This window comes from Pelodiscus sinensis, chromosome 5 (genome assembly GCF_049634645.1).
Source record: "Pelodiscus sinensis isolate JC-2024 chromosome 5, ASM4963464v1, whole genome shotgun sequence".
Taxonomy (NCBI): Eukaryota; Metazoa; Chordata; order Testudines; family Trionychidae; genus Pelodiscus; species Pelodiscus sinensis.
Genome location: NC_134715.1, coordinates 110,168,729 through 110,182,060, shown reverse-complemented (window position 1 = coordinate 110,182,060; position 13,332 = coordinate 110,168,729). Strand labels below are relative to the sequence as shown.

General features: G+C 39.0%; 1 protein-coding gene across 4 annotated transcripts in view; it reads right to left on the bottom strand.

Annotated features, from left to right (window-relative positions):
- The window catches only part of SLC2A9 (solute carrier family 2 member 9), a 182,865-nt gene that overhangs the window by 67,658 nt on the left and 101,875 nt on the right, over nucleotides 1-13,332 (bottom strand). For all 4 annotated transcript variants that reach the window (XM_075930736.1, XM_075930735.1, XM_006128181.4 and 1 more), the window contains one exon: nucleotides 1,793-1,894. In XM_075930736.1, coding sequence (XP_075786851.1) covers nucleotides 1,793-1,894 — 102 coding nt within the window. The remainder of the gene's footprint in view (nucleotides 1-1,792; nucleotides 1,895-13,332) is intronic.

The window sequence follows — 13,332 nt, the reverse complement described above, 5'->3', positions numbered from 1 at the left end:
TTGCCCATTGCTGATCTAGTCTGACCTCTTGTATAACACAGGCCCTTAAATTTCACCCATTTCTCTTGGACTCAGCTCAATAACTTGCTTTTGGTTAAAGTACATCTTCCAGAACGGAATCCAGTCTTTATTTGAATACAGGCAGTCCCCGGGTTACATGGATCCGACTTACATCGGATCCCTACTTACAAACGGGGTGAGGCAACCCCGCTCTAGCTGCTTCCCCTCAGCAGACCAGGGAGACGCGAAGCTAGCGTTCCCCCCAGCAGACCAGGGAGACGCGAAGCGGCTTTTCTCAGCAGACACCTCAGCTTGAGAATAAAGGACTGAGGGAAGTGAGGTGTGGGAGAATAAAACTGAGCTTTGGAGAAATGTTTGGCTAGAGTTTCCCCTACAATATGTACCAGTTCCGACTTACATACAAATTCAACTTAAGAACAAACCTACAGTCCCTATCTTGTACATAACCCGGGGACTGCCTGTACATTGACAGAGAATCCACTGCTTCCCGTTTCTCTTTATTCCACTGGTTTACCACTTTACTGTTAAAAATGTGTACAATATTTCTAATTTGTCTAGCTTCAGTTTCCAGCTACTGGTTCTTGTTATGTTTTTACTATGTTCATATGCTACACACATGGATTCCAAGAGTATGTTCACACCCTAAAGTAAGCTATAATGATAGCCCAAATGAAAATGCCTATACTAGCCATAAGCAAGCAGGTGCAGGTATGTTAGCAGTGAAGACAGAGGGACCTGGGAAAGCAATGAAAATATGTACTAAGGTCCCTGGCAGGATTGTACTGGGGTAGCCTGCCTGCTCCGAAGCATGTATTGCCACATTTTCATTACTATCATTGCCTTCACTAGCTAGATTAAGGCAACCCACAGCCTAATTAAACATTGGTTTGCAATGTACACATACCCTCAGTGGTACCCTTCACATGAACTCAACCAAAGAAACAGACCAGAGCAGTCAGATTAAAATGAGCCTTGCCATTTACCACTTTACCAAAGACAGAGAGGTCTTGACTACAGCCAGAAGAACAATTTTCTGAAAGATCACCAAAAGCAGGCTGTTTTAACCTGTCAGAACTCTACTTTTCAGGCCCCAGGAAAAAAAGAGAGTTGCACATGAGGATGCATACAAACAGAGGATAAACATGTCAGACAAACTGATTTCCTTTCAGTGTTACAGTTTAATAACCTTCTTCTAAATCATTTGACATAATCACTTGTGAAGTAAACGCTAACCCTGCATCTCTATGCCAGGTGCTGCCTTCCAACAAATAAGGAATCTTCACCTTTTGAGTCAAAATAGCTGAACTGAATTTCAAAGGTACTGTCACACTGGAATGTTTTCTCCCCTGGGAGTCTTCTGGTTGAATTTAACCTTTTTGCTTTTGAAAAAAATATCACCAGTACACAGAAGGTTCCTAGAAAATGCAAGAAATTTCAAGGAGATATATACTGTTTCACAATAAAAGTAAGAAGTATTGAATGCAGCATTTCTCAACCAGGGGCAAAATTATCCTCTCATATCTGCATATGTGAAACTCTCACTTGGAAATGAATAAGACAATCTTCTAGATCCCATTATAACTAACAATCACATGCTGAAATAATTAAATGTATAATTAAACAGAAGACAGAACCTCAAATCTCCATTTCAGAATAGGCGATCATTTAATCAAAAGTTGGAATGACCTGCAGAAATAAGTTGAAGTAGTAATACATACCTGACATTTAAAATAGAAAAAATGAAAATAGTTATATAAAAGATATACTGTACCTGTAAAGTCAGGGATACTGTAAGTATCACAAAGAAGATGACCATCAAACCAAAACCGCCAATAAGTAGAGGTCTGCGTCCAAGCCGTTCAATAGCTAAGCCCTAAAGAAGAAATGGTATTTTACTATCTTAAATTACTAGTAGAGCTTTGTTAATTAAAGACATTCTTACAGTGAAGCACTATCTATGGTTTTTACATAGAACCTAACTTAAATTTTGTTAATGCATACCTGCAACGTGTTCATAATTACGGTCAGATCACATCACCTGACTATGGAAAACAGGTAACTGTAATATTAAGCATTACTTATTAAAATAGAGTCAATAAATAATATTTGGTTGGGTTATGTCTTTTTCCTATATAGAACCAGAAGATTATAGATGGAAGAATGTGAAACTAATGGATTGTCTTTGGTTGCAATGGTGTACATTAACTTTCCATTAGTGCTGTCATCAAATAAATGTTATGCTTAACTTTTCTTACATAACAGTTACTTGAATTTGTATGATCAGATAAAGGGAGTACCAAGCTATGAATCATAAAATCTTATTCAAATGTAGGGTAGCATGGATGCACTGAAACCTATGCATTTGTGCTACTTTTCATTTATTTATGTTGACTGCTTTGCAGCAAAGAAACTCAAATTTAAAAAAAAGTCACAAAATCAGAGTATGTCTTCTAAAAAGAATAAAAAGAGCCCTAAAAAGGGTTAGTATAAAACTAATTTCATTACCCTACAGTCACATTCTAAATAGATGAGTAGTATATATTTTAGACCAGAAACATCAGAATATTTTCTAACATTCTATTCTCCCCAATAATTACTCATTAATTTTCTAATGAAGAAAGGGGAAAGTGACCTGAATTTTAAAGGGTATGTGGAAAATAACTACTTCAGATGGTTTTAAAGTTAGAATTAAATATTTAATTGCCAGGTAAACGATTACTTTGGACTAAAAGCCTGTGTTCAAGCATCACCCATGTGAAAGATGAAATGCAGAAATGAAATTCATTCTAGACTATATATGTGGAAGGAGAGGGCACAACTTGCGCAGTAGGTGCACCCTCCACAAATGTCAGCTCTGCCAGGTATTATGGAAGAGGAGCAAGGTGACTGCTACCCCATGCCAAGTCCTTCTCCCCCTCTTTTGGAAGGCTAAAGCCAAAACTGGGCTTAGTCTGAAGCATTCTTTGGAAGTGTCTTCACAGTAAATTAAAAATCATAGCTGGCCTGCATCTGAGTTCTCAGGTTGTTTCACTGATGTGTAAGCTTCCAGGGTTGGACTGGAGCCCAAGATCTGGGACCCTTGAATCTTACAAAGCCCAGGCTCTGGCCCAAAAGTCAATACAACAATGAGACAGCTCTGCAGCCCAAGCTGCACAGGCCTGCTGAAGGTTTTGCTTTTCTGTATAGACATACCCAGAGCGGCCCAATATTTCAGAGGCTGCCAGTGAGCTCCTTTGGTCCCCTCTTTTCATTGTTGTGCACACATGGAAGACTGAACATACCATTCGATGGAGCTTCTGTCTTAGGGTCACAAGGTGCTTTGCAAAAGACAAATGAAGTGAACCTGAGAGGCAGATACTTCATAACATCCTTGTACAGAGGAACTAAGGCACAGAGATACTGAGGCTCACATCTTCAAAAGTCTCATTTAATTTTGGGTGCCCACGTGGGACATTTATGGCCTGATTTTTCAGAGACATCAAGTACCAATTCATAGGCTCCTATTTTCCATTAAATATGAGCTCTGCTCAAGCACCGGTGACAGTGGCAGTCAGTGCCTGCAGCTCCATGATCACCAACCTGAGCAGAAGTTAAAGCAGCAGGAAGCCAACTTAAATTTTGGCCACTGGAGCTCACACTGGTAGAGAATCTGGCCTAGAGGAGTCTGATGCCATCGCAGCTTCCCCTTCTTCTGGAAGTATGTAGGGACAGCTGGTGTAGAATATGTAGCACTCACTGAAAATAGTAGACCAAATAATCTAGCCTGTGTGTATTTTATGGCCAGAAGGGACCATTATAAACATCTAGGACAGTGGTCCCCAACCTTTCAAGGTTGTCGGGCGCCAGGGGGCGTGGCCATTCGCCCGCCGGGCACCAGGGGGGCATGGCCGTTCACCCGCCGGGCACCAGGGGGGCGGGGACACTTGCGCCCCGGGGGCGGCCCCCCCCATAGCCGCATGCCCGGGGCCGCGCGCCCAGGGCCGGCGCTCCCCCCGCCCTGCGCCGCGCGCCCGGGGCCGGCGCTCCCCCCGCCCTGCGCCGCGCGCCCGGAGCCGGCGCTCCCCCCCGCCCTGCGCCCGGTGCCAGGCCAGCCCCGAGCACCTGGCGGGCACATGGAAATGCCCCCGTGGGCGCCATGGCGCCCACGGGCACCGTGTTGTGGACCACGGATCTAGGCTGACCTCCACAACACAAGCCACTGAACTTCACTATCAATGAAGAGAATTATTCTTTCTTATTGTAAAAGTAAACAGAATCGAGTCCAGTAACTAAGCACCCCATAGTATTTGGAAAAATTTGACCCAAGAGACTTTCCCAAAGCCACACAGCAAGTCATTGGCAGAGATGGGAATAGAAGACATAACTCTGTGCTTCAACTGGTAGGATATGTCCTAGGTTCTTAATCCTGCAAGGGACTGAGCACGTTGGTCCTGATTTAGCAAAGCACATGCTTCACAATGGGACTACTCTTGTGTTGGGAGGTAAATGGATGTGTAAGCGCTTGCTGGCTGTGGGCCAGAGCACTGGGCCCATTGTGTAATCCAGATCTAGATCCCCTATGCAGGGAAGTCTCTATAACACAATCTGTGGTGAGCAAACAGGAGAAAAGAAATCGCCTTTATATAATTCTCTTCCCTCTCTAGGTAATTCTGGCTGCAATAATGAAATCATAAGATGACACTTTCTAGAATGCCTGTAGCTAAACAGAACATAACAGAAAATTTCACAAAGTGAGTACAAGAATTTTTAAAGGTAAGGAAACTTATTTCTTTATTCAATGTCTCCCACAGCATAAGAACATGTACTGAATGTCCCTGCCTGAGGGTAATTAAGGAAAAGTCTACCCTGGCAAATTTTGCTGTTTTATCTAAAGACAACACTATATTATTGTCGACACATTTTATATCAGTATGAAAGTACTTACACCAGTAAAATGTATGCCATTTTAGAAACCAGCATAAACTATACTGGTATAAAGCACTGTTATACCAATATAACTACCTTGGCAATAGGACTTTCACAAGTATAATTATGTTGAGGAAAACAAATCATACCATTAAACTGCATAGCTATACCTGTATAAACTTTTCAGAATAGACCAGAGCTCAGTTTTCATTTCAGCCTTGCCGTTCACCACAGTAAAACAAAACCTAAGTTATTATTGCCTTAAAATTAAAACCCAGATGAATTTGTAGGAAATAAGTAATGAACAGAAATAGATAATGTTATAATTAGCCATTAATTAAGTAGTTTATGAAGTAAGTACTCTAATAGAGTTCTTTGAAGGGGTTAACAAACATGTGGACAAGGGGGATCCAGTAGATATAGTATACTTAGATTTCCAGAAAGCCTTTGATAAGGTCTCTCACCAAAGGCTCCTGTGTAAATTGGCCCCACAGTACGGTAACATCTTTAAGGCTGTCTTAGAACAACGTTTCCTCAGATCCCGTCCCCTTTTACCTCTTCTCTACTTACGCTACATCGATGACATCTTTATGATCTGGACCCATAGCCAGGAAACACTGGAGACATTCCACAGAGACTTTAACAACCTACACGCCACCATCAATCTCAGCTGGACCATTCTGCACAAGAGATCCATTTCCTGGACACCACAGTACAAATCACCAATGGTAAATTAGACACCACTCTCTACAGAAAACCCACTGACTCACACAGTTACCTACATGCCTCCAGCTCCCATCCAGGACACATCATACGATCCATCATCTATAGCCAAGCCCTGATATAGAATCAATTCTGCTCTAATCCCACTGACAGAGACCAGAAACTTCAGGATCTCTACCAAGCATTTATAAAATTCAATTACCCATCCGGAGAAATAAAAAAACAAATTGAAAGAGCCAGATGAATACCCAGAAACCATCTACTTCAAGACAGACCCAAGAAAACCAACAATAGAAAACCACTTGTCATCACCTATAGCCCCCAACTTAAACCCGTCCAATGCGTTATCAATAAACTACAACCTATACTGAAACAGGATACAACCCTCTGAGAGGCTCTGGGAGACAGCCCCATAGTCTCCTACAGACAACCACCAAACCTCAGGATGATTCTTACCAAGAACCACAGGACATACCACACTAATACCAACCCTGGAACTTTCCCTTGCCACAAACCCCGGTGCCAGCTTTGTCCACATATTTATTCTGCTTACACCATTATTGGACCTAACCACGCCAGTTACAAGATCAAGAACACATATTCCTGTTCATCCAGAAATATAATTTATGCCATCTTGTGCCTAAAGCTTCCATCTGCTTTGTATATTGGACAAACTTCTCAGACACGTCGCCAAAGAATCAATGCACATAAAACATACATCAGGCTCTTTCACAGAGAGAAAACAGTTTCTTGCCATTTTAACCAGACTGACCATTCTCTCAATGACCTTAAAACCTGTTTATTGGTTCAAAGAGATTTTTACTCCAGACTTCAAAGAGAAGCCTCAGAACTGTCATTCATGCTTAAATTTGACACTTTATGTATGGGCCTTAACAAAGATGCTAATTATCTCACCCATTACAAAGATAGCTTCCCCAATTATCACCCCCAATATCATTACCTCACAGACACTAACCTTCTCCCCTCATCCCCCCTCTGTTCTAAAATCTGATTTGTCAATTTTACATGTGTTCACTTTTTTTGATTGTATCACTTTGGTATATATGATCAGGCAAATTTTCTTCCACAAATTGATCTGAGGAAGTGGGTCTGGTCCACGAAAGCTCATCACCTAATAAACCATCTTGTTAGTCTTTAAAGTGCTGCATAGTCCTTTTCTTTCAGCTAGACCAGACTAACACCGCTGCATCTCTATCACTGTGTAAATTAGGTTGTCATGGGATAAGAGGGAAGATCCTTTCATGGACTGAGAACTGGTTAAAAGACAGGAAACAAAAGGTAAGAATAAATGGTAAATTTTCAGAATGGAGAACACCAGTTACACTAGTGGTGTTCTCCAAGGGTCAGTCCTAGGACCAATCCTATTCAACTTATTCATAAACGATTTAGAGAAAGGGGTAAGCAGTGAGGTGGCAAACTTTGCGGATGATAGTAAACTGTTCAAGATAGTCAAGACCAAAGCAGACTGTGAAGAACTTCAAAAAGATCTCACCAAACTGAGTGATTGAGCAACAAAATGGCAAATGAAATTTAATGTGGATAAGTGTAAAGTAATGCACATTGGAAAAAATAACCCCAACTATACATACAATATGATGGGGGCTAATTTAGCTACAACTAATCAGGAAAGAGATCTTGGAGTCATTGAGGATAGTTCTCTGAAGACATCCACACAGTGTGCAGTGGCAGTCAAAAAAGCAAACAGGATGTTAGGAATTATTAAAAAAGGGATAGAGAATAAGACAGAGAATATTTTATTGCCCTTATATAAATCCATGGTACGCCCACATCTTGAATATTGCGTACAGATGTGGTTTCCTCACCTCAAAAAAGATATTTTGGCATTAGAAAAGGTTCAAAGAAGGGCAACTAAAATGATTAGGAGTTTGGAACGGGTCCCATATGAGGAGAGGCTAAAAAGACTGGGACTTTTCAGTTTAGAAAAAAGGAGACTGAGGGGGGATATGATAGAGGTATATAAAATCATGAGTGGCGTGGAGAGGGTGAATAAAGAAAAGTTACTTACTTGTTCGCATAATATAAGAACTAGAAGACACCAAATGAAATTAATGGGTAGCAGGTTTAAAACTAAAAAAAGAGTGTTCTTCAAACAGCGCACAGTCAACCTGTGGAACTCCTTGCCAGAGGAGGCTGTGAAGGCTAGGACTATAACAGATTTTAAAAAAGAGCTAGATAAATTCATGAAGGTTAGGTCTATAAAAGGCTATTAGTCAGCGGGTAAGGGTGGGTACATCTATACTTGCTCCCTAGTTCGAACTAGGGATGCAAAGGTAGCCAACCGAAATTGCTAATGAAGCGGGGATTTAAATATCCTGCACTTCATTAGCATAATCTCGCCCACACGCTATTCCGCTCGTCAGCTGATTCGAACCAAGAAGTGCGCTCTGGGACATGTTAGTTCGAATCAAACCCCTTAGTTCAAACGAACGTTGCTCCTCAAAACATGACGAGTAATGTTAGTTCAAACCAAGGGGTTTGATTCGAACTAACGCATCCCGGAGCGCACTTCCTGGTTCGAATCAGATGGCGAGCAGAATAGCGTGTGGGTGAGATTATACTAATGAAGCACGGGATATTTAAATCCCCGCTTCATTAGCAATTTCGGTAGGCTACATTTGCATCCCTAGTTCGAACTAGGAAGCAAGTATAGACATACCTGAATGGTGCCCCTGGCCTCTGTTTGTCAAAGACTGAAGAAGGATGGCAGGAGACAAACTGCTTGATTATTGTCTTCGGTCCACCCCCTCTGGGACACCTGGCATTGGCCACTGTCGGCAGCCAGGATACTGGTCTAGATGGAACTTTGGTCTGACCCAATATGGCCATTCTTATGTTCTTAAGTTTATTAAGTAAAAAGAAGTATTATTCATTTGTAAGAGTGAGAATAGTTTTAGCTTTTAAACCAGAATTCCTGGAGGACTTTTCTGTTAAGCTCTCAAACAAACCATACATAGGGTCTATATCTTGGCATAAGGTGGTTATCTATAAAGCACAATGAAAACTGGTACAAAATAAGACAAACAATTAAAAACCAACTTCAGGGTTTTTTTGTCTCTTTTTCCTTGAAAGCATTTACATATACTTCTCTTGCCATATGTCAATCTTGGAAGTGTATTTTTTAATTTCAAATTCAATAAATTTCATGCTACTATAGCTTCAGCTGTGGACTGTGCTCGGATATAGTCATGCTTTAGAAATCATGCTAAACTGCAAGTTATTTTGGATTCATGCACGGTTTTCATTCATTGTCCTTTAATTTTGGATTGTTCTATTTATTTCAAAAACATCAGATGAAGAGATTCTTATTATTTCAAATGGCAAAATTAACTGTTCTCAGCTTAGAAATCATTTGACTCTTACCTAATATTTCTCATTGGTTTTCACTGAAAAAAATGGAAATAAAGCAAAACACAAATGCACTAAAGATTTCTTATCAAAGTCTGGTGCACAATGTTTTTTCACAGTACATATTTATTACTTGTATTTATAACACTGTAATACTTTCTGAATTCACATTCTCCTTGTCTTATTGATCCCAAATGCTTCACTGACATTAAATAGAAAGCTAATGAAGAAAAGGTGTCAACAAATAAATAAAAAGGAAAAAGTCACAGATATTGTTCTTCTTTTAATAAGTTAATTACTTGTTTCACTGGTAAAAAATGCTACAGACAGGATAACATACAGACTTTGATTATAAGCCTCTCTTTTGACAGATCATTACTTGCTCAAAAGTTGTTAATTAGAAAAACCCACTTATGTTTTTGAATCACTTTGAAGCATTTATGATTCTGCATTCACAATTTACAGATTTTTCTCGAACTAGTAAAATCTAGTAGAAATTTTCTGTACCGTAGTCCACTTTATATGGCATAAAAGAAAATTCTGCATGTGTTCATCTATAATTACAGAGAAAATGCAATTGCTTTCCTGCCAAATAATATAAACAATGAGCACACCCTCCCAGAAGGAGTTGTGTTTCTTGTGATTAAGTTCTTGACTTGTGTGCAATTAATACTGCAACCTTAAAATTCCACTGATGTAACTTTTTTCAGATAGTTCATTTATCATTGACTCATCTATTGCTATCTTCTGTATCAACAGATCACACAACTACGTTCTGACTGACAACTCCTGTGAATAAATTCAGAGTTAAAAAAAACAATTACCAATCACTTCCACTTGAATCAACAGCAGAGACTGGTGTTAACATAATGAAATCAGAGCATATTCAAAAAAATCTGAGCAGGTTTATAAGGAAGTAGAATTGCTAACAGGTCCCAGTTCCGTTGTCCTTATGGTAGGATCCTTAATACTTCATTTCAAGTTTTCCCCAATCCTTAAATTTCCTTAAAAAAGCTCTCAATTATACTTTTTATATCTTAAGTCCTGTTATTAAATATGCTTCACTACTTTTCAATATTAAAATTAAAATTATAATTATATTACCTTTTTTCTCCTGACATGCTTCTGACACTGCCCTGAATAGGATCTTCTCTTTAGATTCAGACTCATGTGATTAATGTGACATGCCAGTTTTGTGCTATTTCCATGTTAAGAAGTAAGATTAAGCAGATAATTAAATCTACATCCCTCATCTCCATTCATCATTCAGGATACAATCATTTGCATCCAAGAAAAGAAGACAAACCAGTGAGATGGATGGACTTTCTGATGTATAGGTTTATTATATCCTTTTATTCACAGTGCACTCATTACTCTTAGAGAATGAAGCATACTGTTCCAAAAAGAAGCAAAGAGTCAGGATGCATTTATGTAGGTACCTAAATCCAGATGTAGAAGTTTAGCCTGAGGTACCCAGACTGGGCACATCAACACAAGCACACTATATCCTCTTTGGCTCTTGCATCATCTTGGGTGGTAAGTTCTTATGCTCTCATATGACAACTTGTTGAGAATGTCAATCACTCAGCAGCCGCTATGAGCAACTGAATCAGTCAAAAAGTTGTCAGCAGGGGAACCCCTGGAGGAGATCCATTGGATTCTCCCATATCTTTCAGTCATGTTGAATTCACCTCTGTTTCAGTTGGTCTATCTTTGAGGGTTTTGGGACCTTTCTCTGATTTTCTGACCCTGACCGCACTTTACTGCCAGCTCTTCTGTCAACAAAATAAAATCACCTCCAGAGAAGGGAAGTAGCTTCACTACTGGGAGTGTGGCTCCCAGTGACAAAGTGCTGTCCTCACCAGTGCTTTTCACAACTATAACTTTTGTCATTGACAGGTGTGTTTTTTTCACATCCCTGAGTGACAAAAGTTTGAGCAATGAAATTGCCAGTGTAGGCATAAGCTTAGACTGCTTGGTTCTTTGTAGTGGTTGGCATTTGGGACTTTAATGGCTAATTCCTGGATTATTTGTGATAGGTGACCAACATATGGATTGAATATTAAACGAACAAGCCTCAAGAATTTTTCACAACCTTAGAAATAATAAATATTTCTTTAAAATGTAAAATATATTGGTATACTCCTGAAAAAGTCATTTATAATATTATCTAACTCAGCATGTTATGTCTTAGGTCTCAATTTAGCATTCAAGTTTATGAGGCATGAGTTTATGAGACACTGTATTGCACAGCAATGAAGCATGCTACATTTACATACAAGAAGCAGGAAAGCAGCAAATGTGTCAGGGAAAGAATGAAGTAACACTCCAGAGAAATATAACAAAGCTGTAGCAGTGGTATTTTCAACTCTCATAATCAAAAGGGAAAAAAAGTCCACCCTTCTGAGCCTTAACAGTGGTCTTGGTGCACAGACACAACACAAGCCACCACTGCCAGCCAAGGCCACCATCAGACCAATTCACACTCCAATACTAGTAATATTGATTAATAAAAAGTGACCAAATGGCCCAGATTATTCACACTGAGTAGTATTTTATTCCATAAACAGTCACATTGACCTCAATATAGGTACTACTCAGGGCAAATAAAGTGATAATAATCTGGCTCTCTATTATTAAGTTCAGAGTCCCCATGTTATAAAAGACAACCACTACATACATATACACATAAAACAAATATCTTATGCGCTTGAAACTTTCCTGGGACGAAAGCTATTTTCTACAACTATAACATTTCTAGGTTTTATATTTGTATGTGGTGTGATACTAGTCTAAGTATCTTTCAGATCAAAAATTTGCTTCATAAGGATCAGACACATATGAAAACAGCAAAATGAGGATGAGCACAGGAAGACTAATTAGTGAATTCTTCTTTGTGACTAGAAGAACCCAGTGCTTTATGCGCTGAATAAATCATTCAGTTATCACCACATATATTTGGGAGAGCTTTCATGGGATTAAGCAAAATACACTGAAAGTTTAATAGTCTAAAAATTCATGCTATTGAAATGTTAGGCAGAGTAAACATATTAGCATAGCGGTCAATTTATGAAACTAAATGTTTGCTTACATGGACAATTATTTATAGCTGGATAAAATAATAGATGATGTTGTGCAAACATATTGCTCTTGATACAGTTAACAGTTTTTTATTCAATGCTTAATTTTATTTAAGGTAAAAAGCTGTTTTAAAAGGGTGTAATTATTTTCACAAACACTTTACAAGAAAAAAGCAACAGAATATTTGTAGGGAACTTCTATAGATTTTTTAAAAAAACAATAATATTAACAAAGCTCATATTCTTGTTACAGTCTGTATTTATTAGTAAATAATGATTGTAAAATGTGACTTAAATTTTACTATATCTTTCATTCCAAAAGATTCCAAAGTGCTTCAAAACTAAATTCAGTTGGACCACTCATGTAAATGAATTTACTAACGTTTGAATTGATAGATAATTAATAAGTCTCAGAGGGGTTGCCATGTTAGTCTGTAACTTTAAAAACAACAAGTAGTCCTATGACACCTTAGAGGCTAACAAATATATATACAGTAGACTTCCGATAATCTGGAACCTTTGGGACCTAGGTGGTGCCGGATTATCGGATATGCCAGACTATCAGGAGGTACTATAAACTGGTTATATATATACACACACTGTATACAGTATATACTGTATATAAAGTGTTTTTAACCCTTTTTATTGTACATACTGTATACAGTATACTGTAATGTTTGTTTTTTTAACCCTTTTTTACCCTTTTCTCTCGGTTCAGCTGCTGCCACTGTTGCCTTGTGACTCTTTTTTTACTCTGTGAGTGTGTGAGAGAGAGAGAGAGAGAGAGAGAGAGAGAGAGGACTCTGGACAACTGAAAATACAAAGGGATATTCAGAACATGGCAACCAGAGTTTGTATGTGACTGGAAGTCTTGGGTACAATACCTATTACTTTAGAAAAAGTACCTTGGAGTCATTAATGAGCACACATGGCCAACACTTCTGTTTTCTACATTGCAGAAAAAGAAAAAATTGGAACTTCAGCAGCACAGTCTCCACAACAATGTACAGTAGCAGGAAACTGATTCAACAATGGCTTAGAAAGAAACACTGAGACCACTTGCTGCATGCACTATTTATTTAAGTGTTCATTCAGTCTTTCATTCAAGTACTGATCCAGCATGTTTCCAATGAACTGGATGGATCACAAGGACTGGAATACAAAGTGGTATGACTGTAGATTTGTCATGAATCATACTAGACAGGTGTTTCAGCCT